This window comes from Leguminivora glycinivorella, chromosome 24, assembly GCF_023078275.1.
Source record: "Leguminivora glycinivorella isolate SPB_JAAS2020 chromosome 24, LegGlyc_1.1, whole genome shotgun sequence".
Lineage (NCBI taxonomy): Eukaryota > Metazoa > Arthropoda > Insecta > Lepidoptera > Tortricidae > Leguminivora > Leguminivora glycinivorella.
Genome location: NC_062994.1, coordinates 7,366,377 through 7,394,122, shown reverse-complemented (window position 1 = coordinate 7,394,122; position 27,746 = coordinate 7,366,377). Strand labels below are relative to the sequence as shown.

Below are 27,746 nucleotides of genomic sequence, written 5' to 3'. Positions count from 1 at the left end.
CACTAGGAAATCAAATCGGACGTCGATAAACCCCCAAATAAAAAAAAGAAAATCTAAAAAATAATATGCTGTATACAACTTACAGCATAAAAATATATTTCATAAAATTACCGTTAAAAAAACCCTTTAGCTAAAACATTCCGTTGGTTGTGATATATTTGTATTTGTTGTTATTTTTGTACGAATTGTATTTTGTTATTGTATATTGGAGATTTATTTTTTATGAAGAATGGTCATGATCGTGAAGTGCCGGTGAGTAGGTTTCATGTTATTTTTAAGTTGTTTGTGAAAGTGTGTAGAAAATATTAACTGCAAAACATCAAACAATTAAGTTTGATTCATATTTTTTTAACATTTACGAGTCAAAATCATCATTTAAACATTTATTCTAGCCAGCTTAAAATTTCTATGAAATTACTCACTCTTGTGGATAAAATGCGACTTTGTCATTCGTTTTTGAAGTATCAAGAGAACCTTTACATGTCGGGGTGGTAAAAAAACGATTTAATTAAATGGAAATAAGATTGATTTCTAACCGCTGTCTTCATTCAATAATTTCTACATGCAAAATATGTGACAAATGTGACCAGATGTGACAAGGTATGTATTTTAGGTATATCGAATGTGTGTATGTCACCTCAATGCGTTGTTATCAGTCGACTCGTCTGTTGCTCTCTCTTATCAGCACTTGAAATAGACGGATGATAATGTGTAGGATGAATATTAAGTATAAGTACAATACGATGACGTACATACAGTCATACATACGGGTCAAAACTAGCGATAAAAAGATTTCCTCAAGGCTTCAAGTACTTGACGTAGTAAACGTGCTTATGATCGAGGTCAAAGATATACTCGTATTACAATATACCCTATTATTATTGAATTCCGTTAACTTTAAGGGAAGGTTCTTTAGGTCAAATACAATTAATTTCTCTAAGAAACTAGCGTCCTAACTCTTACGGCTATCGAATTGTTAGAAAAAAAAAATTACTGAACACGTGTGTGGCATCCTTTACCACTTCCTTATGTTATTTTTTTGACATTTGTCGTCACTTGACACTGACTTTAATGTTATGAATGTTATGATTAAGGTCCTCAACCACTAATTAATTCATTTATTATGTATGGAAAGGAAAAAAAGATTTTTTTCGAATTTAACGAAAAGCGATATACAGGTTGGTTCCTGATGATGAACCTTATTGCGTGTCGAATTTAACGGAAAACGATAAAAACACGGTGTATACCAAAATTGTAAGAACATACTTGATCATTGGTTCAAAAGTTATAATATAGAATAGAATAGAATATTTTTTATTCGAAAGCACACAGATAATAAACAATTTTACACTGACATAGAAAAGTAATAAAGTGCCACGAAATGGCCTCTAATATATGTATAGGGTTTTAGTGTTTTGGTGTTTTTAATTTCCTTACGTTGTAGTATAAATTAATCCTTTTTCTTTGAAACTCTTGCAATGCTCGAGATTCCAGTCTCAAAACCAATCACTGCCTCCGTGTTTCATTTTTGGAATCCTTTGCTAGCTCAAGTTTCCATTCCAATTTGCAGCACGAGAGGCTAAACGAGAACTTTTCCCATTTGTGTCAATTTCTTTTAAATGAAGGCTGTCCCAGAAGGAAAAAGACGAAAAATATTCCTTTTATTCCTTGGAAAAACACGTGAACTCATTACATTTTTAAATAATGATGTAATTATTAATAATGAGACCTTTTATCTACGGAATGACCACACAGATAAGTAAACCTTTAAATATACATTTTGTTTAGACTTTTCTTAATCAAGACAATTTAAGGTTATCCGTATTTCATTGTTGGTAGAAATTAGTCATGTCAAGGATAGGTTGGTACATTTTATCGATATGAATTTAAGAGGATACGGTAGCGAAAATGTTAAAATGGAAAGGAGCCCCCCTTTCAACTTGGGAATTTTAGTTAAATATACAAGTGTTATTAAATAGATTTATCGAAAAAAAAATGTCCATTAAGAACATCTCAGTCAAAAGATATTTCAAAAAAAGCTTTAAAATCGAGGTTCCGCTCTCGACTATTTCCTCCTTCAAAACTTAATCAATCGGAACGAAATTTGAGAATCTGAATAACAATGAAATAATCTATTCTTGAGTATCACACCTTTTTTGCGCCACAATGAAAAAGGCCGTTTTTGGAAATTTGGCTCTAGTCTTTAAAAAGCAGAATATCAAAAAAATCAAAACGGTCCGACACAGATAAAAATAATAACAATCTGTGTTGAAAAAATCATTGCTCTATCTTCAAAAATCAGGGAGGAAATATTCGAGAGCGTTTGTATGGAGAATTGACCCTTACCGTATCGTCTTAATAAGTTAAGTAGAGAAGGGTTTGTCAGAGCTGCGAATGATGAGGCTTCTCAAGTTCCAGCTGGTAAGCAATCCAGAATATTAATTATTCGTATGATAAGGTTAGGCCACATTTCCATTGTCTAATGAAGGTTTTTTTTCTATTTCAGCTGACTGGGATTTATCAGATTTAATTGATTTATCAATTTAAAATTAACTAGACATTATCTCTTTCGACAGAGTTCATATGAACTGACCTGTAGCTACTTGGCTAGTAGCTTACATAGATAACGAATCCATACTATGTAATATTATAAATAGGAAAGTGTGTCTGTTTGGTTGTCCGTCTTCCACGGCAAAACGGAGCGACGAATTGTCGTGAATTTTTAAGTGGAGATACTTAAAGGGACGGAGAGTGGCATAGGCTACTTTTTGTCTCATTTTAACGAGCGAAGCCTCGGGCAAAAGCTAGTAATTTATATTCTTACTGAATGTACAGTCAACCAATTGGAACCCTAGGCCACTGTAGAACTATGTCATAGTGACGTTATAAATCAAATTGTAAGAAATCTCTAATTGCTTGTCATTTTGACATGGTTGTAGAGTGGCCTATGGTTTGGTTCCAATTGGTTGACGTACTACGTATTTAATATTTAAAGTGAAATCGTGTCTGCCATTCTGCTACCAATATAACTTAATGTCCGTCCTCGTGAAAGTAAAAAGTATAACATTGGTAATTAATTGAAAAAAAAAAACATGACTTGCAAATGAAGAATTAAGTAAGGTCAGAACTTGGGGTACTTGGACCCTACAAGGTTACAATATGGTACAATACAACCCTTGAAAACGTATTTTTATTTAATTTATAAATTGTTAACAACTAAACGATTCTACAAAAAAAATGTCGTGTTCAAGAATTATTAATTCAATAAAGGCTTTCATGGCTAGACAGAATAACCTTGTAAAGTACCTTCACCTTCCAGAATATAAAATTTTAAGGTTTTTGACTTTCAAGGCTGCAGTATGTCTGCGGGTATCTTTCCTGCAATATAACTAACGCTATTTTTTAACCCCCGACGCAAAAACGACGGGGTGTTATAAGTTTGACGTGTCTGTCTGTCTGTCTGTCTGTCCGTCTGTTTGTCTGTCTGTGTGTGTGTCTGTCTGTGGCATCGTAGCTCCGGAACGGATGAACCGATTTCGATTTAGTTTTTTTTATTTGAAAGCTGTGTTAGTCGGGAGTGTTCTTAGCCATGTTTCATGAAAATCGGTCCACTAGGTCGCGGTCGGGGGTTTTTTCAAAATTTTAATTTTGTGGTTAGGTTATATATGTATTAGGTTTCTATACAGAAGGGTTCTTGTGTGTCATGTCCAATACGTTTATGTACATCTGAATTTCAGCATAAATTCGTCACTATTCTGCAATAAACCATAAGGCAAGAACGTCACACATAATTAATAATTAATATGGTTTAAGAATAATAAATAATAAATAAATAAATATTGTAGGACATTCTTCTTATATTGACTGAGGCCCATGGTAAGCTCAAGAAGGCTTGTGTTGTTGGTACTCAGACAACGATATATATAATATATAAATACTTATATCAGAGAAAACATCCATGACAGGAACAAATATCTGTGCTCATCACACTAATAAATGCCCTTACCGGGATTCGAACCCGGGACCGTGGCGTAGCAGTAGGCCTAGCACATGATGGTCGCGAGAGTATGTCGCCGCGAGATAGATGACACGTCTTCTTCTAACTGTATTAATGACATAAGGACGGGTAGTCTATGTCGCGGCGACATACTCTCGCGGCAATCATGTGCTAACCCTGCAGGCAGGGTCACTACCGACTGCGCCAGACCGGTCGTCGGAGAATACGCAATCTTTGATATACATAGTACAAAGTTTAGACTCGGCAACAGCATCGATATCTTTTGTTTAAACAATTATTATGCGGTCCAGACACTATCAGTGTGACATGAATTATTTCATTCCTTATCGGACTGTCAATATGTCTTATTCAAATATAACCGAGCTACCAATTGCATATGGATTGGAAACCTATGTCGCATGTCGCGATTGAAAAGGATGTTGGTTCGATTCCAGCCTCTGGCACTGGAAGCCTTGCTCAGTTTTTCTTTCGGGTTTGTCTTGTATATCTGTTCCTCATTTATTCAGTTTTTAACCCCCGACGCAAAAACGAAGGGGTGTTATAAGTTTGACGTGTCTGTCTGTCCGTCTGTCTGCCTGTCTGTCTGTTTGTCTGTCTGTCTGTGTGTGTCTGTCTGTGGCATCGTAGCTGCCGAACGGATGAACCGATTTCGATTTAGTTTTTTTTTGTTTAAAATCTGAGTTAGTCGGGAGTGTTCTTAGCCATGTTTCATGAAAATCGGTCCACTATGTCGCGGTCGGGGGTTTTTAAAAATTTTAATTTTGTGGTTAGGTTAGTTACGAAAGCAGTTACCATTTAACCTTCCAGCCCTGACATTTCGTTTAGTAAGAGCCAGGGTTTTAGCCCGCGTCCTCCAGATTAAAAATAGCACTCATTTACCGCTGGGCAACCATCTCTTCCAGTTTACTAGTTACTAACAGGCTAGTTCACGTCCTTGAAAGTTAAATTGCATTTGTGTGTGTGTGGATTGAGTGAGCACCTTCCGAAAATAAAAAAAAATATGCTGATCATTTAGTAAAAGTTCTAAAACAATTGTAAAACGAATCTCTGAATTTGTAAAAAGATAAATCAAAAGATACAGCCATTAACATGTGCTCACTCAGTTCTCACAAACTACCAACGAAAACAGTGAATATATTCATTTAACATATAATATTTATATACTAACATTTAGTAAAAAATAGGCCAACCTACCTCTATAAATATTAGATCACCTAGTGACGTATTAAATTTTTTACAAATAGTTTCTTATGCTCACTCAATCCACACACTTTTGAAAAGCCGAATTTTGATGAAAAACATAAGATTTAGACCGCTATTATATGTGTATAGTTTAGTAAAAGTGAAATGGGAATTTGTAAAATACAAAACGAACCACTAACGTGTCAGGTTTTTTTATAATAAATTTTTGTAAGTGCTCACTCAGTCCACACGTTTTGAGAAAGTTAAAAATGTAAATATCTTACGATTTGTAGCACCTAAGACACTCGAAAGTACTTCAACATTTAGTAAAAATTTTTACTAAATATCCACCATCTAATATTTTATATTCGTTGTCTGGTTTTAAAGATATTCAGACATAACTTTTCTCATACAAATGTATCAAGTAGGGTGACCACACTATGTCGGCTCCTGATTTTCCCCACCTTCCCATTGTCATATTGAGATTGGGGAGTTTCGTTCAATTTTGATAATAGTTTACCGGATTTGTAAGTGGGAGCGAGAAAAGAATAACTATTTCTCGCTCCCACTTACAAATCCGGTACGCTCATCTGTTAGCGCGATTAGATTACCAGGTTCTGGTTTCTTACTAGTGAAGTATTATATTCTTTGTTTCTTACCAATTATCATTCAGGTCCTTTTTAATGCATGCATGTCGATATGGTTATTATCCTGACGTCGATAAAAATTACACAATACACATCATCACTAGGCCAAGAACATAACCTAAAAACAGTTTGCAGATGGATAATTAATATGGTATTAGTTTAATATTATCAAAATTGAACGAACGAAACTCCCCAATCTCAATATGACAATGGGAAGGTGGGGAAAATCAAGAGCCGACATAGTGTAGTCACCCTACTTGATACATTTGTATGAGAAAAGTTATGTCTGAATATCTTTAAAACCAGACAACGAATATAAAATATTAGATGGTGGATATTTAGTAAAAATTTTTACTAAATGTTGAAGTACTTTCGAGTGTCTTAGGTGCTACAAATCGTAAGATATTTACATTTTTAACTTTCTCAAAACGTGTGGACTGAGTGAGCACTTACAAAAATTTATTATAAAAAAACCTGACACGTTAGTGGTTCGTTTTGTATTTTACAAATTCCCATTTCACTTTTACTAAACTATACACATATAATAGCGGTCTAAATCTTATGTTTTTCATCAAAATTCGGCTTTTCAAAAGTGTGTGGATTGAGTGAGCATAAGAAACTATTTGTAAAAAATTTAATACGTCACTAGGTGATCTAATATTTATAGAGGTAGGTTGGCCTATTTTTTACTAAATGTTAGTATATAAATATTATATGTTAAATGAATATATTCACTGTTTTCGTTGGTAGTTTGTGAGAACTGAGTGAGCACATGTTAATGGCTGTATCTTTTGATTTATCTTTTTACAAATTCAGAGATTCGTTTTACAATTGTTTTAGAACTTTTACTAAATGATCAGCATATTTTTTTTTATTTTCGGAGGGTGCTCACTCAATCCACACACACACATTGCATTTCACCCTTTTCTATTTACGAACCGTCGCGTGTTCTGGTAAACGTGTTTTACCCAAGGGCGGCACGTGCACAGAGGTTACATTATTATTCATAGTGCTTCTTTAACTTTAACATTTGTAATAAAGGAGAAATTCTACAATAGCTACTTTAGGAATGCTGAAATGTTGAAACTTGAGTTGAAACTTAATTTTCATTGCCATGTAATTTCAACAGATTTTTCTTGGGCAAGAAATATACCTAAGTGTAATTTGTAGATATAGTGACAGCAAGCTAAGCAGCCGAGTGTAATGCAATTCCAAGATTTTTTTTACATTCATAAAAAATGTCCCTGATTACCTAGTTGGAGTATGTTTTATCCCTTTCTCGCAAGTACGTAAGTCAATATGACTGGTAAAGGCAAACGATTGTATTACAAAATAAACCTTCAGTAGTATTTATGAGGTGATAATGAAGTCTTAAGAAACTGAGTAATTAGAAAAGGACTGATGATGTTTTTATGATGTTAATTGTAGGAGCATCAGACTGTAAATAAGCTTGTGTTTTTTTACCAATAATTAAAATTAGTGCTTTTATTACATGTTTTCATCATTTCACGTCAATAATAACAGTCCACAACCCCGCTAGCTATCATTTTAACACTGAATTCATTGTATTGTCATATTTTTCATTATACAGTTCTTTCATTTATTTCTGCACACATTGCTCATGTATTTGTTAAGATACCGTCTGAAATGATGAGTCATAGTCATGAGGGCATAAGTAGTCACGATGTAGAAACTTCACCAGGGATCCAGACGAAGGCAGGCGTTGTAACCCAAACCTGGAATAAATGGAAGAACAAAAAGCTACTCGTTACAAATGTTACAATGTAAAAGCAATTCCCACTAGAGGCTCTGATCGCGAACGAATGGGCCCTGAAATTAATAGAAAATCCAGAATAAATAGAACGTTTTCTGATGGCCAAGAGTTGGGCCCCATAAAAGACTTGTGTAAAGATTGTTGGTTGAAGTCCAGTCAACTTAGGGGACCACTATAAAAGTGCTTGTTGTAAGACTTTTTGAATATACTTACTTTACTGGCTCAGCGACCCAAAAAGGATCTTGGCCTCCGACACAAGAGATCGCCACTCTGCCCTAACCTGCGCCACTTCACGCCAGTTGGGTACACCGAGTGCGGAGTCTTTCAGAGCCTCCTCGCACCAGCGATATCTGGAACGCCCACGCGGACGTTTTCCACCCGGGTGTCCCACATATGCTCTTCTCACACCACGATCCTCTCCCATCTTTTCCAGGAGGCCGAATTTGAATATAGAATGCATTATATTTACTATAATATTTGTTTGTTACAGCGGCGATGGCGCGTCCCTGAGCGCCGCCGGCAGCAAGCGCTCCGCCGTCTCGGCTTCGGACGCCGAGTGCTTCTCGCTGTGCCTGGGCGCCGGGCCTCTGTGGTAAGTGGACCTCCACCTTTATATAGTATGCCTCTGTGGTATTTGGGCCTCCGCCTCCACCTTTAGGCTAGTTTTAGTGTAAAGCGGACCGATCCACACCGGACTAATATTTATAAAGTTCAGGGGGCGTTTTAGAGTAAAGCGGACTGGTCCGCGCGGACGACAACATCAACTTCATACAAATTGGTCGCGGGGATCGCTCGCGCGGACGGTCCGCGTGGCACTAAAATCAGTCTTATAGTGCAGTGGACTCTCGGCTTCGGGCGCAGAGTGCTCGTTGTGCCTGGGCGCCGGGCTTCTGTGGTAAATGGGCCTCCACCTTCGATGTAACTTAGATAATTATAAGTTTCACTACCTCCTGTAATTCTGTGTGCGTGGCCGAATGCACAAACGCTCACGATAATATCTCTTTCGTAGCTATCTATCTCTATCGCTCTTGCATATTGTCGCGACAGAGCCAGACTACATTTCTGCGGCGTTTCGCTTCGCAGAAATGCCATTCGGCTACGGGGTCTGTATCGAAACGAAAATCTGCACTATATTTTACGATTAATAAAGAGGGACCTAATATAGAACCCTGGAGCACACCACAAGATTTAGGTACTACAGTTAAAACAAAACTGCGTTATATGCACAGTCTTAAATTCATCGCTGAATAATATGATGCAATAAAAGATTTAGACAGAAAACTTAAAATCATCGTATTTACATTGATAATTCCATGATCTACATAGTCAAATGCTTTAACAAAGTCACATAATATCAGAACGTCAAAACATACTGCGATCTGGCGACTAGCTTAGCTTCTGTGTTCTGTAAATAAGTGTAAAAATCCATATAAATATTTCCTTTGCTAATAGAAATTATACCTATCGTATACGAGTATATTGAAATGTCAAATAAATAATAATAAATATTATAGGACATTCTTACACAGATTGACTGAGCCCCACCGTAAGCTCAAGAAGGCTTGTATTGTGGGTACTCAGACAACGATATATAGATACAAATACTTATACACTATGTAACATAATTGCCGAAGATAAATCCTACGGCTTATACATTACCTTCTATAGTACCTTTAATTTTCATGGTGTTTATTTTAAAAAAAGGAAGTGGTATTCGTAACCGCTATTCGATACCGGCTATGCTCTTAAATGGATCACCAGCATTAATGTTACACCCTGTATACAATTAAAACGTCCATGACTCAGGGACAAATATCTGTGCTCATCAGTCATCACACAAATAAATGCCCTTACCGGGATTCGAACCCAGGATCGCGGCTCAGCAGGCAGGGTCACTACCGACTGAGCCAGACCGGTCGTCTGCAATGATTGTTTTGTTTCCAGGTGGTCCTGATGTCCCAGCGAACGACTCGGCACCGCCCGGAGGGGTGAACGGCGGGGCTTCGAGCCCCGCAACCCCATCCACCCCCACCCACGACGACAACAATCGTAAGTCCTCTCCACTTTGAAAAAAAAAAACAACACAACACGAAATTATAAACTAGAGGTGGGCCGAATATTCGGTATTCGGCATATTCGGCAAGTTTTTCAATGTTCGTATTCGGCCGAATAATTTGGTTGCATTGCCGAATATTTACCCAATAAACAAAGTAAATAACTAATGAATATCTTACGTGTTTCATTAATAAGCTCCTATGTTAGTAGCTAAACTATAATAAATTAATAGTTTAAAAAACACTATAAAACACGCTTTTATAAATGCACGTAAAAGCCAAAAATAAATTATGGATCGTTCAAGTTGTCTCTATTTGTGAGCTGAAGTTTAAAAACTATGTGCTTTTAATTATAATATTTGATTGTAAAAGCGTGGGGCGCTGGAACAGGCAAGACTTTTTGTATAACTTGCTGCTAAATCAAATTATGCTATGTTACGGGAAGGAGGTTACACAGATTGACGCGCTAACTGGAGTTGCAGCATGACTAGTAGGTTCTACATTAAACAGTCAAATCAATTAAAAGTCAGTGTTCAAAGTACCAGTTTGTCGAACTCAGACAAAATATGCGCTAGTAGCGAGGAGAGTCAACAGTCACCGACACTTAGAACGCCGCTTTTTTCCGGTAATCAAAGTACAAAAGGGGAAAGTGTCTACAGTGACAGGATGCAGAGTTCTTGTTCGTGGACGAGATATCTTTGGTTCTCTTTGGTAACCCTTAGGCGGCATATGTAAACGTTATGTTCTTATGCAACTTCATTCGCCAGGAAGTTCGGATTAGTATTTGTTTACAAGAAAGTCTTTCCTGTTCCAGCGCCCCACGCTTTTACAATCAAATATTATAATTAAAAGCACATAGTTTTTAAACTTCAGCTCACAAATAGAGACAACTTGAACGATCCATAATTTATTTTTGGCTTTTACGTGCATTTATAAAAGCGTGTTTTATAGTGTTTTTTAAACTATTAATTTATTTTATACTTTTTAGTCATTAATAATGAATAACTTTTAACATTTATACATAAATTTATTTCAAGTAGGCGGATTTTACATGTCATTTGTGGCTTAACGTGTACTTATTGCTAATTGCTACTTAATAATAACTAGAGTCTACCTTCTTATTACGGTATTATCATAAATATGTTTATACCTAGTAAGTTATCCGTAAAAGATAGACAATATAGACATGTGCCATTGCGGACTTTTTGAAGACATTAGAGAGACATACTTTCGCCATACATTGTTTTGAAGCTCTCAGCTAGTGGGATTTTGTTTGACTCGATTAGAAAAAAATATTGTCACATTTCAACTAATTCAAACAAAATTTAAGTATTTCTTTTTTGCCGAGCCCCCCTTTATTTGCTCTTGAGGGTCACAGGAAAACCATTACCCAACTTATTTTAAATACAACGATGATCTTTCTTTTATGCGGGGGGCTTCGCCCCCCGAGCCCCCTTTGTTTGCTCTGAAAGGTCACAAGAAAGCGCTAACCCAACTTATTTTAAATACTATGTTAATCTTTCTTTTATGCGGGGGGCTTCGCCCCCCGAGCCCCCCTTTTCGTTACTCTTAAGGGTCACAAGAAAACCCTAACCAAACTTATTTTAAATACTACGTTGATCTTTCTTTTATGCAGGGGGCTTCGCCCCCCGAGCCCCCCTTTGTTTGCTCTTAAAGGTCACAAGAAAACGCTAACCCAACTTATCTTAAATACTACGTTGATCTTTCATTCATGCGGGGGCTTCGCCCCCGAGCCCCCTTTGTTTGCTCTTAAAGGTCACAAGAAAACGCTAACCCAACTTATTCTAAATACTACATTGATCTTTCTTTCATGCGGGGGCTTCGCCCCCGAGCCCCTTTTCTTTACTCTTAAGGATCACAAGAAAACCTTAACCCAACTTATTTTAAATACAACGTTTATCTTTCTTTTATGCAGGGGCTTCGCCCCGAGCCCCCTTTGTTTGCTCTTAAAGGTCACAAGAAAACCTTAACCCAACTTTTTTTAAATACAACGTTGACCTTTCTTTCATGCGGGGGCTTCGCCCCCGAGCCCCCTTTTCTTTACTCTTAAGGATCACAAGAAAATCTTAACCCAACTTATTTTAAATACAACGTTGATCTTTCTTTTATGCGGGGGCTTCGCCCCCGAGCCCCCTTTTCTTTACTCTTAAGGATCACAAGAAAACCGTAACCCAACTTATTTTAGATACAACGTATCTTTCTTTTATTCAGGGGCTTCGCCCCCGAGCCCCCTTTGTTTGCTCTTAAAGGTCACAAGAAAACCTTAACCCAACTTTTTTTAAATACAACGTTGATCTTTCTTTCATGCGGGGGCTTCGCCCCCGAGCCCCCTTTTCTTTACTCTTAAGGATCACAAGAAAATCTTAACCCAAATTATTTTAAATACAACGTTGATCTTCCTTTTATGCGGGGGCTTCGCCCCCCGAGCCCCCCTTTGTTTGCTCTGAAAGGTCATAAGAAAACGCTAACCCTACTTATTTTAAATACTACGTTAATCTTTCTTTTATGCGGGGGTTTTCGTTACTCTTAAGGGTCACAAGAAAACCCTAACCAAACCTATTTTAAATACTACGTTGATCTTTCTTTTATGCGGCGGGCTTAGCCCCCCGAGCCCCCCTTTGTTTGCTCTTAAAGGTCATAAGAAAACGCTAACCCAACTTATCTTAAATACTACGTTGATCTTTCTTTCATGCGGGGGGCTTCGCCCCCCGAGCCCCCCTTTTCTTTACTCTTAAGGATCACAAGAAAAACCTTAACCCAACTTATTTTAAATACAACGTTTATCTTTCTTTTGATGCGGGGGCTTCGCCCCCGAGCCCCCCTTGTTTGCTCTTAAAGGTCACAAGAAAACGCTAACCCAACTTATTCTAAATACTACGTTGATCTTTCTTTTATGCGGGGGGCTTCGCCCCCCGAGCCCCCCTTTTCTTTACTCTTAAGGATCACAAGAAAACCTTAACCCAACTCATTTTAAATACAACGTTTATCTTTCTTTTATGCGGGGGGCTTCGCCCCCCGAGCCCCCCTTGTTTGCTCTTAAAGGTCACAAGAAAACGCTAACCCAACTTATTCTAAATACTACGTTGATCTTTCTTACATGCGGGGGGCTTCGCCCCCCGAGCCCCCCTTTTCTATACTCTTAAGGATCACAAGAAAATCTTAACCCAACTTATTTTAAATACAATGTTGATCTTTCTTTTATGCGGGGGGCTTCGCCCCCCGAGCCCCCTTTGTTTGCTCTGAAAGGTCATAAGAAAACGCTAACCCAACTTATTTGAAATACTATGTTAATCTTTCTTTTATGCGGGGGCTTCGCCCCCCGAGCCCCCCTTTTCGTTACTCTTAAGGGTCACGAGAAAACCCTAACCAAACTTATTTTAAATACTACGTTGATCTTTCTTTTATGCAGGGGGCTTCGCCCCCCCAGCCCCCCTTTGTTTGCTCTTAAAGGTCACAAGAAAACGCTAACCCAACTTATCTTAAATACTACGTTGATCTTTCTTTCATGCGGGGGCTTCGCCCCGAGCCCCTATGTTTGCTCTTAAAGGTCACAAGAAAATGCTAACCCAACTTATTATAAATACTACGTTGATCTTTCTTTCATGCGGGGGCTTCGCCCCCGAACCCCCTTTGTTTGCTCTTAAAGGTCACAAGAAAACGCTAACCCAACTTATCTTAAATACTACGTTGATCTTTCTTTCATGCGGGGGGCTTCGCCCGCCGAGCCCCCCTTTTCTTTACTCTTAAGGATCACAAGAAAACCGTAACCCAACTTATTTTAAATACAACGTATCTTTCTTTTATGCAGGGGGCTTCGCCCGCCGAGCCCCCCTTTGTTTGCTCTTAAAGGTCACAAGAAAACCTTAACCCAACTTTTTTTAAATACAACGTTGATCTTTCTTTCATGCGGGGGCTTCGGCCCCCGAGCCCCCCTTTTCTTTACTCTTAAGGATCACAAGAAAATCTTAACCCAACTTATTTTAAATACAACGTTGATCTTTCTTTTATGCGAGGGGCTTCGCCCCCCGAGCCCCCCTTTGTTTGCTCTGAAAGGTCATAAGAAAACGCTAACCCAACTTATTTTAAATACTACGTTAATCTTTCTTTTATGCGGGGGTTTTCGTTACTCTTAAGGGTCACAAGAAAACCCTAACCAAACTTATTTTAAATACTACGTTGATCTTTCTTTTATGCGGGGGCTTCGCCCCCGAGCCCCCTTTGTTTGCTCTTAAAGGTCATAAGAAAACGCTAACCCAACTTATCTTAAATACTACGTTGATCTTTATTTCATGCGGGGGGCTTCGCCTTCCGAGCCCCCCTTTTGAACAGGAACAGGAACTCTTAAGGATCACAAGAAAACCTTAACCCAACTTATTTTAAATACAACGTTTATCTTTCTTTTATGCGGGGGCTTCGCCCCCCGAGCCCCCCTTTGTTTGCTCTTAAAGGTCACAAGAAAACGCTAACCCAACTTATCTTAAATACTACGTTGAGCTTTCTTTCATGCGGGGGCTTCGCCCCCGAGCCCCCCTTTGGTTGCTCTTAAAGGTCACAAGAAAACGCTAACCCAACTTATTCTAAATACTACGTTGATCTTTCTTTCATGCGGGTGGCTTCGCCCCCCGAGCCCCCCTTGTTTGCTCTTAAAGGTCACAAGAAAACGCTAACCCAACTTATCTTAAATACTACTACGTTGATCTTTCTTTCATGCGGGGGGCTTCGCCCCCCGAGCCCCCCTTTGTTTGCTCTAAAGGTCACAAGAAAACGCTAACCCAACTTTTTCTAAATACTACGTTGATCTTTCTTTCATGCGGGGGGCTTCGCCCCCCGAGCCCCCCTTTTCTTTACTCTTAAGGATCACAAGAAAATCTTAACCCAACTTATTTTAAATACAATGTTGATCTTTCTTTTATGCGGGGGGCTTCGCCCCCCGAGCCCCTTTTGTTTGCTCTGAAAGGTCATAAGAAAACGCTAACCCAACTTATTCTAAATACTACGTTGACCTTTCTTTCATGCGGGGGCTTCGCCCCCGAGCCCCCTTTTCTTTACTCTTAAGGATCACAAGAAAACCTTAACCCAACTTATTTTAAATACAACGTTTATCTTTCTTTTATGCGGGGGCTTCGCACCCCGAGCCCCCTTTGTTTGCTCTCAAAGGTCACAAGAAAACGCTAACCCAACTTATTTTACTACGTTAATATGCTACGTTAATCTTTCTTTTATGCGGGGGCTTCGCCCCCGAGCCCCCCTTTGTTTGCTCCTAAAGGTCACAAGAAAACGCTAACCCAACTTATCTTAAATACTACGTTGATCTTTCTTTCATGCGGGGGCTTCGCCCCCCGAGCCCCCCTTTGTTTGCTCTTAAAGGTCACAAGAAAACGCTAACCCAACTTATTCTAAATACTACGTTGATCTTTCTTTCATGCGGGGGGCTTCGCCCCCCGAGCCCCCCTTTTCGTTACTCTTAAGGGTAACAAGAAAACCCTAACCCAACTTGTTTTAAATACAACGTTGATCTTTCTTTTATGCGGGGGGCTGTTCATATCTTCCGGCACCATCATCAGGCCTTGAAACCTAATCGTAGTCATAGTTCATTACAAGACTTTTCTAAGAAGCCCAAAAACAGCTATGATACGATGTTCCATCATGTAGTTCCATTTCATATCTTCCGGCTCCATCATCAGACCTTGAAACCTTATCGTAGTCAAAGTTCATTACAAGACTTTTCTAAGAAGCCCAAAAACAGCTATGATACGATGTTCCATCATGTAGTTCCAGTTCGTATCTTCCGGCTCCATCATCAGACCTTGAAACCTTATCGTAGTCAAAGTTCATTACAAGACTTTTCTAAGAAGCCCAAAAACAGCTATGATACGATGTTCCATCATGTAGTTCCAGCTCATATCTTCCGGCTCCATCATCAGACCTTGAAACCTAATTGTAGTCAAAGTTAATTACAAGACTTTTCTAAGAAGCCCAAAAACAGCTATGATACGATGTTCCATCATGTAGTTCCAGTTCATATCTTCCGGCTCCATCATCAGACCTTGAAACCTTATCGTAGTCAAAGTTCATTACAAGACTTTTCTAAGAAGCCCAAAAACAGCTATGATACGATGTTCCATCATGTAGTTCCAGTTCATATCTTTCGGCTTCATCATCAGACCTTGAAACCTAATTGTAAGTAGTCAAAGTTCATTACAAGACTTTTCTAAGAAACCCAAAAACGGCTATGATACGATGTTCCATCATGTAGTTCCAGTTCATATCTTCCGACTCCATCATCAGATCAGCTCAACAGTACCATATTATTGTATTGTCATCGGAACTACATATAGCTGCCAATTTTCATTACGCTACGATCCTTGGAAGATGGTTAAATTAGCCTCCGCAGATTCCATTACATAGTTAGTTACATACACGACGACCTAATAAAAGCGTGTTAAAAAGAGATAATTATGCATCAAAATATAAATACAATTGTTTTGTAATGAAGTAAAAAACCGTAGTTTAAGAGTTAAGAATACTTCAGAGTTGTTTTAACTAAGTTTTAGTTATCCACTAAATCATTAGAACATCGTTGTAGTAACATATTATGTAACCATTATCAATCACTTAATAGTTTTAACCTCAACTCAACCTCCACTTTAAAAATATGGAGTAACCAAATATTCGGTCGAATGTTCGGTTCGGTAAGAGCTGAACCGAATGTTCGGCCGAATATTCGTATTCGAAAATTCCATATTCGGCCCATCTCTATTATAAACTATAAACTTCAGCTAACCCGATGAATAGATCGCTGTCAAGCAGGGTTCGAAAATATCCCATATTTATAATAAATATCAAAATATCGGATATTTTTGATATATATCAACTTTGATATATGTATATCCATTGTGTATGAAAGCCATATTATTATTTGGTTGCATATTTATAAATACGACTAGTTTATGTGTTGCATGAACATGATAAAATTATAATATTAGTATGGAATTACTTAAAATCAGTCAAATAATTTAAAACACCATCTTTTTTTGATAAGGCAAATTCTACTAAAACGTAACATTTAGTAGAAAAACAGTAACAAACACAAAAATAAATAAACATATTAATAACTAACTGAACCGTCACCGCATACATCAGAATAACGGCGCCCTCTTGACAATAGTCATATCGTCACTACTTTTATAGACATAGACTTGTATCTTCGTCTGTCAATTAAAAGAAAATTGTAGTAAGTATGTATGGAATGCATATAGACTTACTGTGTTTTAGCGCGACGTCGACGCGGCGTCAGGCTTGGCCCATACAGTTGGCCCGACGCGACGCTTGCGAGACGCTAGATGTGGGGGGGACCCTTAACTTTGAGGAGCAGCGTGAGATACGAGATTTTTTCAAAGTAGTGACTAGGGTTGCAAAAAAACGGTTTTTTTTTTCTGGCTTGAAAAAAAAAACATGAAAAAAACCGTGAAAAAAAACAGTTTTTTTTCTGGAGTATGTTTTTTTTCTAAAGTACGAAATCTCAATATTTGCAAAGTAGTTAATACTTTTATACGGTTTTTTAGACTAAATGTTAACTATTAAACGAATCAAATAACTTTAACTTTAATTTCTGGTCTTATAAAAGTAACATTTACGAAATCTGTAGTTGGTAGTTATCACTATTTACTGTTGACAACACCACCGCCTCTCCACGCTACACGCAGCATCGGGGATTCCCCAATAAACGTTTGTATACTGAATGTTAATTGAATTAAAATGTACGTTATTGTAATTGAAACACGTTACAACTCACGAAAAACCGTTATTGTCGTATTATTTGTTCATCTGAAAAAAAAACCATATTTAGAAAAAAAACCAGGGTGCTCGGTTTTTTTTCATGATTTTTTTTCAAATTCTGAAAAAAAAAACATTTGGTTTTTTTTCTATTTACAACCCTAGTAGTGACGATATATTTCTGGTTAGTCTTTAATGGCTCTCATACAAAGTATACAAACAGGCACAATCCATACTAATATTGTAATTTATAAATGGGAAAGTGTGTATGTCTGTTTTTTTGTTCGTCTTTCACGACAAAACGAAGCGACGAATTGACGTGATTTTTTAAGTGAAGATAGTTGAAGGCATGGAGAGCGACATAGGCTATTTTTTGTCTCTTCTAACGCGTCTCTTTCTAACTCGAGCCAAGCCGCGGGCAAAACCTAGTGTTATAACATTCATAACAGCCAGTGTGACCACCAAACGAGGTTTAAATTTATAAAAAAAATGCTTATAAATTGGTATCGCTAATCTATGGTACATGTCACGTGAAGTTATTTTGCGTCAAAATTATGACAAGTGCGTTATTATTCAGACGTCAAGTTTGTCTTTTCGAAAGTTACATGTAATTTTATAGAAAAGTGTCGAAAGAAACTACATTAATCTTTCGCCATTTTCATCGCTACACAAGACTCGAAAAAACGCCCGTTATTTAAAAATGTAAGGTAAACATTTCACACATTTACATCCATACTAATATTATAAATGGGAAAGTGTGTGTGTCTGTTTGTTGTCCGTCTTTCACGGCAAAACGGAGAGACGAATTGATGTGATTTTTTAAGTGGAGATAGTTGAAGGGATGGAGAGTGACATAGGCTACTTTTTGCCTCTTTCTAACACGAACGAAGCCGCGGGCAAAAGCTAGTTTTTAAATAAGCCCTACAACGTCTCCTGTGTCCTGCCTGGAAGCATTTGTTTTGTTTTTGAACAATTTGGTAACTTGTTATTGTTACTCGATAAAAGTTCAAAATGTACAAAAATTTGTACACGAGGATTTAGGAGGCTAGACTGTTTACGAACAATTCCGCCTCCTAAGAGTCCTATAAAATGGTTATGATAGCAAAATGACGGGCGTTTTACCGAGCCTTGGACATAGGTATCTGTTTTATTATTTTATTTGTTCCTCCGTTTAAAAACTCTCGGGTCTTTCAAGCCCGGTAAGGCGTGCGTGGGGATATAGATCTAACACGTAGATGACGTTTGGAGATATTTGATGTCATGTAGAACGCCTGCTGGAACCCATTCACAGGTGCATGAAAAGAACAGATACCTGTGAATCGGTTTCAACAGGCATCGGAAACTATTGTAAATAATATGGATAGAATACTGGTTTAAGTTTGGGTGGAAAAAAGACGGGGCTAAAAAAAATCGGACACCTGTCATAAGATTGTTGGCACAAGTTATCGAGGCAGGCGGTGACTCGCCACGCCATGGGCACCTTATTTTTTTATTATTGTAATCGTCTGCCTATCTATCTGAAGGTCACTGGGGTCAATGGATCAACCCTTACTCATCTATCACTATAGATCAGTGCCTTTTGTGCGAGTGATCTAAAATATTTTGTAGAAATGATATGAAAAGTTGTCAGATACTTAATATTTTATTTGGTTTGTACGACTGAAGGTACGAACTGTATAATCCGCCTCTGATCACTTACTATACCGATGAAAAATAAGCCGTTAAGAACTGCGACAACAATAAAAAAAGTAAGTCTAGAAGACTTACAAAGTTTTGCTTGTATTTCAGGAGACTTGTTGAGCGCGCTACTATGGGGCAGCGCGTCCTCTCTCAGCGGCAGCGCCGAGAGCCTGTGCTCCGAACACCCTGCGCTGCAGACCCAGCATCAGCAAGCGGTAAGTGTGTGCAAGAGAGAGGGAGATAGAGGGAGACTCTTGGCCAAGTCGAGTGGCTGCAGATTATTCCAGCACTTGGTGGCCGCTAGCCGCATATCGAAAGCTAACAAGAAAAGTTCTCTCTCAGCGGCAGCGCCGAGAGCCTGTGCTCCGAACACCCCGCGCTGCAGACCCAGCATCAGCAAGCGGTAAGTGTGTGAAAGAGAGAGGGAGATAGAGGGAGACTTTTGGCCAAGTCGAGTGGCGGCAGATTATTCCAGGACTTGGTAGCCGCTAGCCGCATATCGAAAGCTAACAAGAAAAGTTCTCTCTCAGCGGCAGCGCCGAGAGCCTGTGCTCCGAACACCCTGTGCTGCAGACCCAGCATCAGCAAGCGGTAAGTGTGTGAAAGAGAGAGGGAGATAGAGGGAGACTTTTGACCAAGTCGAGTGGCGGCAGATTATTCCAGCACTTGGTAGCCGCTAGCCGCATATCGAAAGCTAACAAGAAAAGTTCTCTCTCAGCGGCAGCGCCGAGAGCCTGTGCTCCGAACACCCCGCGCTGCAGACCCAGCATCAGCAAGCGGTAAGTGTGTGAAAGAGAGAGGGAGATAGAGGGAGACTTTTGGCCAAGTCGAGTGGCGGCAGATTATTCCAGCACTTGGTAGCCGCTAGCCGCATATCGAAAGCTAACAAGAAAAGCTCTCTCAGCGGCAGCGCCGAGAGTTGTGCTCCGAACACCCCGCGCTGCAGACCCAGCATCAGCAAGTGGTAAGTGTGTGAAAGAGAGAGGGAGATAGAGAGAGACTCTTGGCCTAGTCGAGTGGCGGCAGATTATTCCAGCACTTGGTAGCCGCTAGCCGCATATCGAAAGCTAACAAGAAAAGCTCTCTCAGCGGCAGCGCCGAGAGTTGTGCTCCGAACACCCCGCGCTGCAGACCCAGCATCAGCAAGTGGTAAGTGTGTGAAAGAGAGAGGGAGATAGAGAGAGACTCTTGGCCTAGTCGAGTGGCGGCAGATTATTCCAGCACTTGGTAGCCGCTAGCAGCATATCGAAAGCTAACAAGAAAAGTTCTCTCTCAGCGGCAGCGCCGAGAGCCTGTGCTCCGAACACCCCGCGCTGCAGACCCAGCATCAGCAAGCGGTAAGTGTGTGAAAGAGAGAGGGAGATAGAGGGAGACTTTTGGCCAAGTCGAGTGGCGGCAGATTGTTCCAGCACTTGGTAGCCGCTAGCCGCATATCGACTGGGACAGCGTCACACAATCATAACAGGTACATACATAATATTATATAGGTTATATAGGTAGGATGACTATTGGGGAGGACCAAGCTTAGGCGCACTGCGCTTTTTGATCGGACAAAAACTACTTCAAATTAAGTAAAGGTCGCAGACGTCGCAGTTTTATTAGAACTAGGTTCGGGTGGTGGCAGGTTATTCCAACACTTTGTAGACGCATGTCTAAAGCTACCGCTAATAGCAGTTTCATCTAAATCTCTGATGGAATTTTATGTTGAGTTAGCATGAATAAGTATGAATAACGTTGTAATTTCTAATCTCCAGGTGGTTAATAAGATCCTGGAGCGCAAGGACCGTCAGCCCGTCAAGATCGACTTCAAAATCTTCCTCACCGAAAACACTGTCACCCGTTGGGAAGCTGTAAGTATTTTATCTACAGTTTTGAAATATACATCGCGTTTTATCAGCGAGGGTGCGGTGTGCTGATGACGGGAGGACTTACGGGACTAACTTGTTCCGTCTATTGTCCTTTGAGTCGTCGGCAACCCGAACCCTCCTTGGAACTTGTACACTCCTTTTTGCTGTGTAGTTACTTAACACAGCAAAAGGGAATGTACAAGTTTCTAATGGGTGGCAACGCGCATGTGACACTGTTTGAGTTGCAGGCGTCCATAGGTTACGGTGACCGCTTTCCATCAGGCGGACCGTATACTTGTTTGCCACCGACGTAGTATAAAAAAAACTACTTAGCGGGGTAGCGCTTATTAAACGCTGACATCTAAATGCCTATGATTTTTTTTTAAATACACAGCTAAAATATTGCCATCAATAAACTTGTCTTTAACATTTAAAATACATTTTTTTAAATATTGTATAACTAGCTTTATTAATAGTGTGTGAACCTGCCTTAAAAATCTATATTATTTGTGGTCATGGTTCTTTAATATTTCTTGTATGTGGGTAGCTTTTGCACATTGTAATTTTTCCTCAGTCGCCCGTTGACCACGAACGCTGTAAAGTTCGAAACGTCGGGATGAATTTTAAATTCATTATACGCGATTTAATCCGTTTCCATAGTTTTATTTCATGTTCTTACCTCCTGTTCGAAATGAAAGATTGAAATAACATACATACAACATACAATCACGTCACGCCTGTATCCCATAAAGGGGTAGGCAGAGCACATGAACTAATCAAGTTTCAGTGCCACTCTTGGCAAAAAGGGGTTGAAATAAAACGAAATTGTGACATTGCAGTGACAGGTTGCCAGCCTCTCGCCTACGACACAATTTAACCCATATCCCTCAGTCGACTTCTACGACACCCACGGGAAGAAAGGGGGTGATGAAATTCTTAACCCGTCACCACACGGGCAAGAAATAAAATACCATAAAATCCCAGTAGTTAACACGTTTTTAACCGACTTCATGTTACAGGTGGTACAAGGCAACACTATGTTTTTGCGCCTGCCTGGAGTTCTGCAAGCCGGTAGCAAGGAGAGCTTCATGCTGCTGCTAGACTTCGCTGAAGAGCGTCTTCACGTTGCTCAGTAAGTATTTATACAGTAACAGTATGGCCACAGTATAATAAAGAGTAGATAGATATATAGATAGAGTACTCTTTATTGGCACACCTCAGCAAAAGATACAGTGGAGACAAAACAAATGATTATAAATAGAGGCAGACAACAGGCGGTCTTATCGCTAAAGAGCGATCTCTACCAGACAACCTTTGGGTAGCGGAAATAACAAACATAATCAAAAAGAGTAGGTGCTTCGAAATAAAAAAATCATAATTATTCTAATGTCCAACACACAAATTGAATAAACATACACATATACGAGAATATAAATAGACTTGTAAGTACATAAACATACTTAAATATTAATATACAACAAGCCAGATATATAGTATCAAACCAAAAATATACAGCAATCATACCAACCACAGAGTAAATATAGCAATACGATCACTAAGGGAGAGATAGATAATGTTCTTTAAGCATTTTTTTTAAAACAGAAAGAGATCGTACAGTATGGGCACTCCCGCTCCCCGCTGAAAGCGCCGCCCACCCCCTCTCGGTTACCTCTCAGTTACCATCTGTCAAAAACGCGAACAGTCAATCTGTCATATCTCACTCGTACAAGCGTGGTACGCGTTCACACGAGCTTAGACTGTGTGCTAGGAACGCGCCCCTTTCATACATTTGATCGCTAGTGACCGAGATGTGGTATGGCCACTCTGCTTTTCGCTGAAAGTGCCGCCCACCCGCTTTCGGCTACCTCACAGTTACCGCCTGTCAAGAATGCGACTAGTCGACCTGTCTTATGTCACTCATACATGGTACGCCTTCGTCTACACGAGCTTAGACTGTGTGTGTAGGAGTAGGAACGCGCTTCCTTCATAAAGTGTTAGTAAATTTTATTCATAAAAGTGGCACTTAAAATAAGTTTTTCTACTCGTCGACTTTAATCTGTCAATTAGGACACCACAGACTTCTGTGTGCTGACTTTTCAGTGTTGGGTAGTCTGACACTTAGTCAACTATAATATTTCATTACAATCATTACACTTCACTTTAGTTAACTGAAATAAATTAAAAAATAGAACTTAATACAAGTTCTATACTTTGCGATACCTGGCAAATTTTTACAAGATACAAAGTATTTATTTGCCAGAATACAGTGGGTGCATAGATGGTAACATACAATCAGTGGTACAGTTTACTCTACTCACAACTGAGCATGCAAAAATTACAAAAATAATCCATTATTTCGTGCAATTAAATTTGAACTACATAAACATACAATATATAGACAATACTTACATTAAAACATAAATTAAATATAACAAGATCATACCATCCCATACATTAAAATGCGACCGCCTAAGACCGCGCTTACACTCCACCACACATAGATGGCGCCACAAAAAAAATGTCTTGTAGCTTTCGATTATACTTGTAGATGGCGTTAAGTGTCACTTTTGATATAGATTTACGGCTCGGAATTGACACTTAATGCCAATCTACAAATAATCGGTGGCAACAAGGCATTTTTTGTGGCGCCATCTATGTGTGGTGGAGTGTAAGCGCGTTCGTAGGTGGTCGCATTTTAATGTACGGGATGGTATGATCTTGTTATATTTAATTTATGATTAAAACAGTAATTAATTACATAATTTTGGCTGGATAAATTATTCTTGACTAAAACTAGCATACAATTTTTTAAATTATTCCTCATTATCATTTTCGTCAGTATTAAAGAACTCATTTATGGAGTAAAAACATTTATTTAATAGCCAATCTGTCAATAATTTCTTAAAATGTTTAGGTGAACAGGTTTTGAAGCCACTTGGTAACTTATTATAGACTTGTATCCTCATACAGTACGCGTTCTGCCTATATATTTGAGTCGTAGCAAGGGGTAAGTGTAACCGAGATCTATACCGTGTTGACTTTGGGAAAACCTGAGCGTGAGTCGGAAACATATTCGGATGTTGATGAACAAATAGTGCCAACTCCCTGATGTACATGCATGGTAATGGCAGGACTCTTGTTGATTGGAACAAAGGTCTGCACGGTTCCAAGTAGTGGGTATTGCATATTGCTCTTAGACACTTCTTTTGAACTAAAAAAGCTTGCTTCATGTCTACGGAGTTGTCTGCATCTGAAACACATTTTTTTTTTATCTATCGCGTTATCGACCAATCACAGACGGTTATTACAAACAATAGGTTGCCAAGTAATTCGGTGTTGATACAACGGTGAACGACGCCTATAACATTAATTTTAACTTGAATGATGATTTTTTCGTCCATTGATGATGAAGATGATGACTCATAGAAAAAGTATTGTATACAATAGTGATATAATTTAGCTTTTCACTCTCGTACCATACTATTAGGCCACTCAGCAAGCTTCTATGGCTAAAAATGGTACTCGACTGAAAAGCTTTGTATTATATCACGATTGTATAAAATACTATTTTACATGTTCTATAAGCTGAGTTTGGAATGTTTATTCTTGTCATTTTTTGGCATTTTATCAGCGAGGATAGTGAGAGTTACATATATGGCATCGAAGCTTTGGGGGACTCACGTCAACCGATACGCCATTCAACTCGTTGGCGCTATCGGTCACTAGATAGTATTAATTGTTGTAGTCGAAATCGTGGCTTTCGAACGGATGAACCGATTTAGATTTTATTTGTTTGAAAGCTGTTGCGAGTGTTCGGGAGCTACGATGCCACAGACATGCACACACACAAACAGACAGACAGACACATCAAACTTATAACCACCACGTCGTTTTGGTATAGATAGATAGAATACTCTTTATTGGCACACCTCAGCAAAAGATACAGTGGAGACAAAACAAATGATTATAAATAGAGGCAGACAACAGGCGGACTTATCGCTAAAGAGCGATCTCTACCAGACAACCTTTGGGTAGCGGAAATAAAAAACAATCAAAAAGAGTAGGTGCTTCGAAATAAAAAATCATAATTATTCTAATTTCCAACACACAAATTGAATAAACATACACATATAAGAGAATATAAATAGACTTAAATAGTAATATACAACAAGCCAGATATATAGTATCAAACCAAAAATATACAGCAATCATACCAACCACAGAGTAAAAATAGCAATACGGTATACTATGTCGGTTTTTTTTTTTTTTTTCAAAATTTAAATTTCGTTTTCTCTTTTTGTTGCAGCTGCATAATCTGCGTGCTGAAGACCCGCCCGGACCGCGCGACACTCCTGCGCACCTTCATGTTCATGGGCTTCGCGCCGCTGCCGCCCGCCGCGCCACTGCTGCCCGCCGACCTCGCGCGCCCCGACTATATATTCCTGCACTACAACATGCAGTAACTGTGGATGTGGACCAAGTAGGGGGACTGACACATAGGTACTGCAAGTCAACCACCCACATCTAACGGCTCAGTCACGACAGTCTAAGCGCGACAGCGGTGAGCGGCAACCATACGAATGAAAAGTCCCATCGCTGTGTCTCGCTCCAATGTATGGTCGTGGCTGAGCCGTAATGGCTCAGTCACGACAGTCTAAGCGCGACAGCGGTGAGGGGCAACCATACGAATGAAAAGTCCCATCGCTGTGTCTCGCTCCAATGTATGGTCGTGGCTGAGCCGTAACGGCTCAGTTACGACGGTCTAAGCGCGGCAGTGGCGGCCATACATTGCGAGCGAGACGCAGCGATGGGACTTTCCATTCGCACGTATGGTTGCCGCTCACCGCTGTCGCGCTTAGACCAATGTCGTGGCTGGACCGTCACGCAGACCGACCGCTCGAAGCGCTCCGCACCAGACTAATATACGTGATAAAAAACTATCAAATGAAAGCTTTGATAGTCTATACAGGGTAAAATAAAAAGGACCTATACTTTGCATAGTGACTTTTGAGGTCATAAAAAACAACTTTTATTATGGGACCAGTCTGAAAAAGCGAGAAAAAAATTGGTTGTTTTATCTGACTGACGTGACGCCGCTCATATGGAAGACCATTTTTTTTTTTGCAATTTTAGCATTGGTCCCATCGTAAAAATTGTTCATTATGCAAAGTAAGGCTGGTCATTTTTATTTTAGCCTGTATATGGTCATACTGCTTTCAATCTAACGTACGTTGGTCACAAACACTAATATCACGTAACTTGCAAGTAATGTAATTATTTTACAACTGAAATAAAAACATCAGTTCAGTTAATTAGTCCTCCTATGACCTGCGATACAGAATTCACATCTATCATATTCAAGCAATGCTATACTCAAACAGAAACTATACAATAATATGAGTTACTTCATAAAACTTCAATTGCTCAAAATTATTTCGAATAGCATTGTTTGAAACATCTCGAATGTAATCAGGTTTTGGCAGTAGTGTGATTAGTAATAGTTGGCCTTGCTATCTAACTTTGCCCGACAGTTTCAAACACAATCTTTGAAGAATTTCTTACCGGTGATCAAAAATCAGAAAATTTGACTATACAATATTACAAAATATAAGTTACAGCGCTGACACGATTTTTGACCGCAACAGTTTTTTTTTATATAAATAAACCTGTAGTTACTGTGTCTGTTGTGTTGGGTAAGAAGTTAAAAAATATCTAGAAGGCATTGAGGTAGTATTTTCAATGAGCACATTTCAAACACTTCATCACGGCTTGATTATAGTAAACGCGTCAACAAGTCTTTATATTAGTATTTAGATATTAAGTATACATCGATCTTACTCGATCGCTTGTTTTTAAAGTATTATAGGAACTTTAGGGCAGATATTAACATTGGTAATCGATTATTGTGTAGTTTGATTATTCCTGATAGTCTTTGGCCTATTTTTTTTAATAATTTGAATCGATTTAAAAACAGTATTTGACAAGCAAACGAGTAAAATTGTATTTGATTTCTACGAATTCAGCTGTGGATATACGCTAACTTAATATCATTATTATATTTAATCTGAAGGAGTAGAAATTATAATAATTTCTTTATTCATTATTATTGTAATAACAAGTATGTATGTCGTCGTGTATTATTAATATTCACCCTATCCGGGATAGTGCGAAAAAAAAAAACAAAAAATATAAAAAAAAGTTAAAAAATATATAAAAATACAAAAAAATGTTTGTAAAAATATTTCGAACTCTCACGGGATTTTTGTACACAACTGTTGACACAAGTCGCCGAAACACCAGCAGTCCGAAATATTTTCTTTCTTTATTATATAAAATCACATTTTTTTCCTACGCTGCGAACTAGCAAAAATAATTTACCAAAATTAACTTTTGCTATTTAGTGGTAAAATAATATATAAAATACTTAGCAGGTAAGTGGTTTTATGTTTATTTCCATATTTAGTATTACAATTATTTCCCGTCTTGAGCACGATTATGTATACAAACCAGCAAACATAATTTTGTGTGGACATACCACGAGTATGGAGTTCATCAATAGTGTACATAGTTATGCTCAAGGGTGTGTATAGATTAATTTGGCAGCGTGTCCATGTTTCAGTATTTTTCACTAAAAGTATTATGCGATCTTTGTTCTTTGTTGACAGTGAATGGGACACGCTGTGCGTAGAATAACTAACTTTAAATGTATTATTAATTGATAACGATTAAAGTTAATCATAATCAAAA

At 38.7% G+C, this 27,746-nt stretch overlaps 1 protein-coding gene across 1 annotated transcript; it reads left to right on the top strand.

Moving 5' to 3' along the window:
- On the top strand, positions 1-27,746 carry LOC125238652 (ornithine decarboxylase antizyme 2). Its single transcript, XM_048146031.1, is given in 8 exon segments — positions 1-252; positions 8,112-8,213; positions 9,566-9,572; positions 9,574-9,670; positions 19,261-19,367; positions 20,907-21,002; positions 22,019-22,131; positions 25,306-27,746. Coding segments are annotated over 8 exon segments (702 nt in total). The 5' UTR covers positions 1-229; the 3' UTR covers positions 25,463-27,746.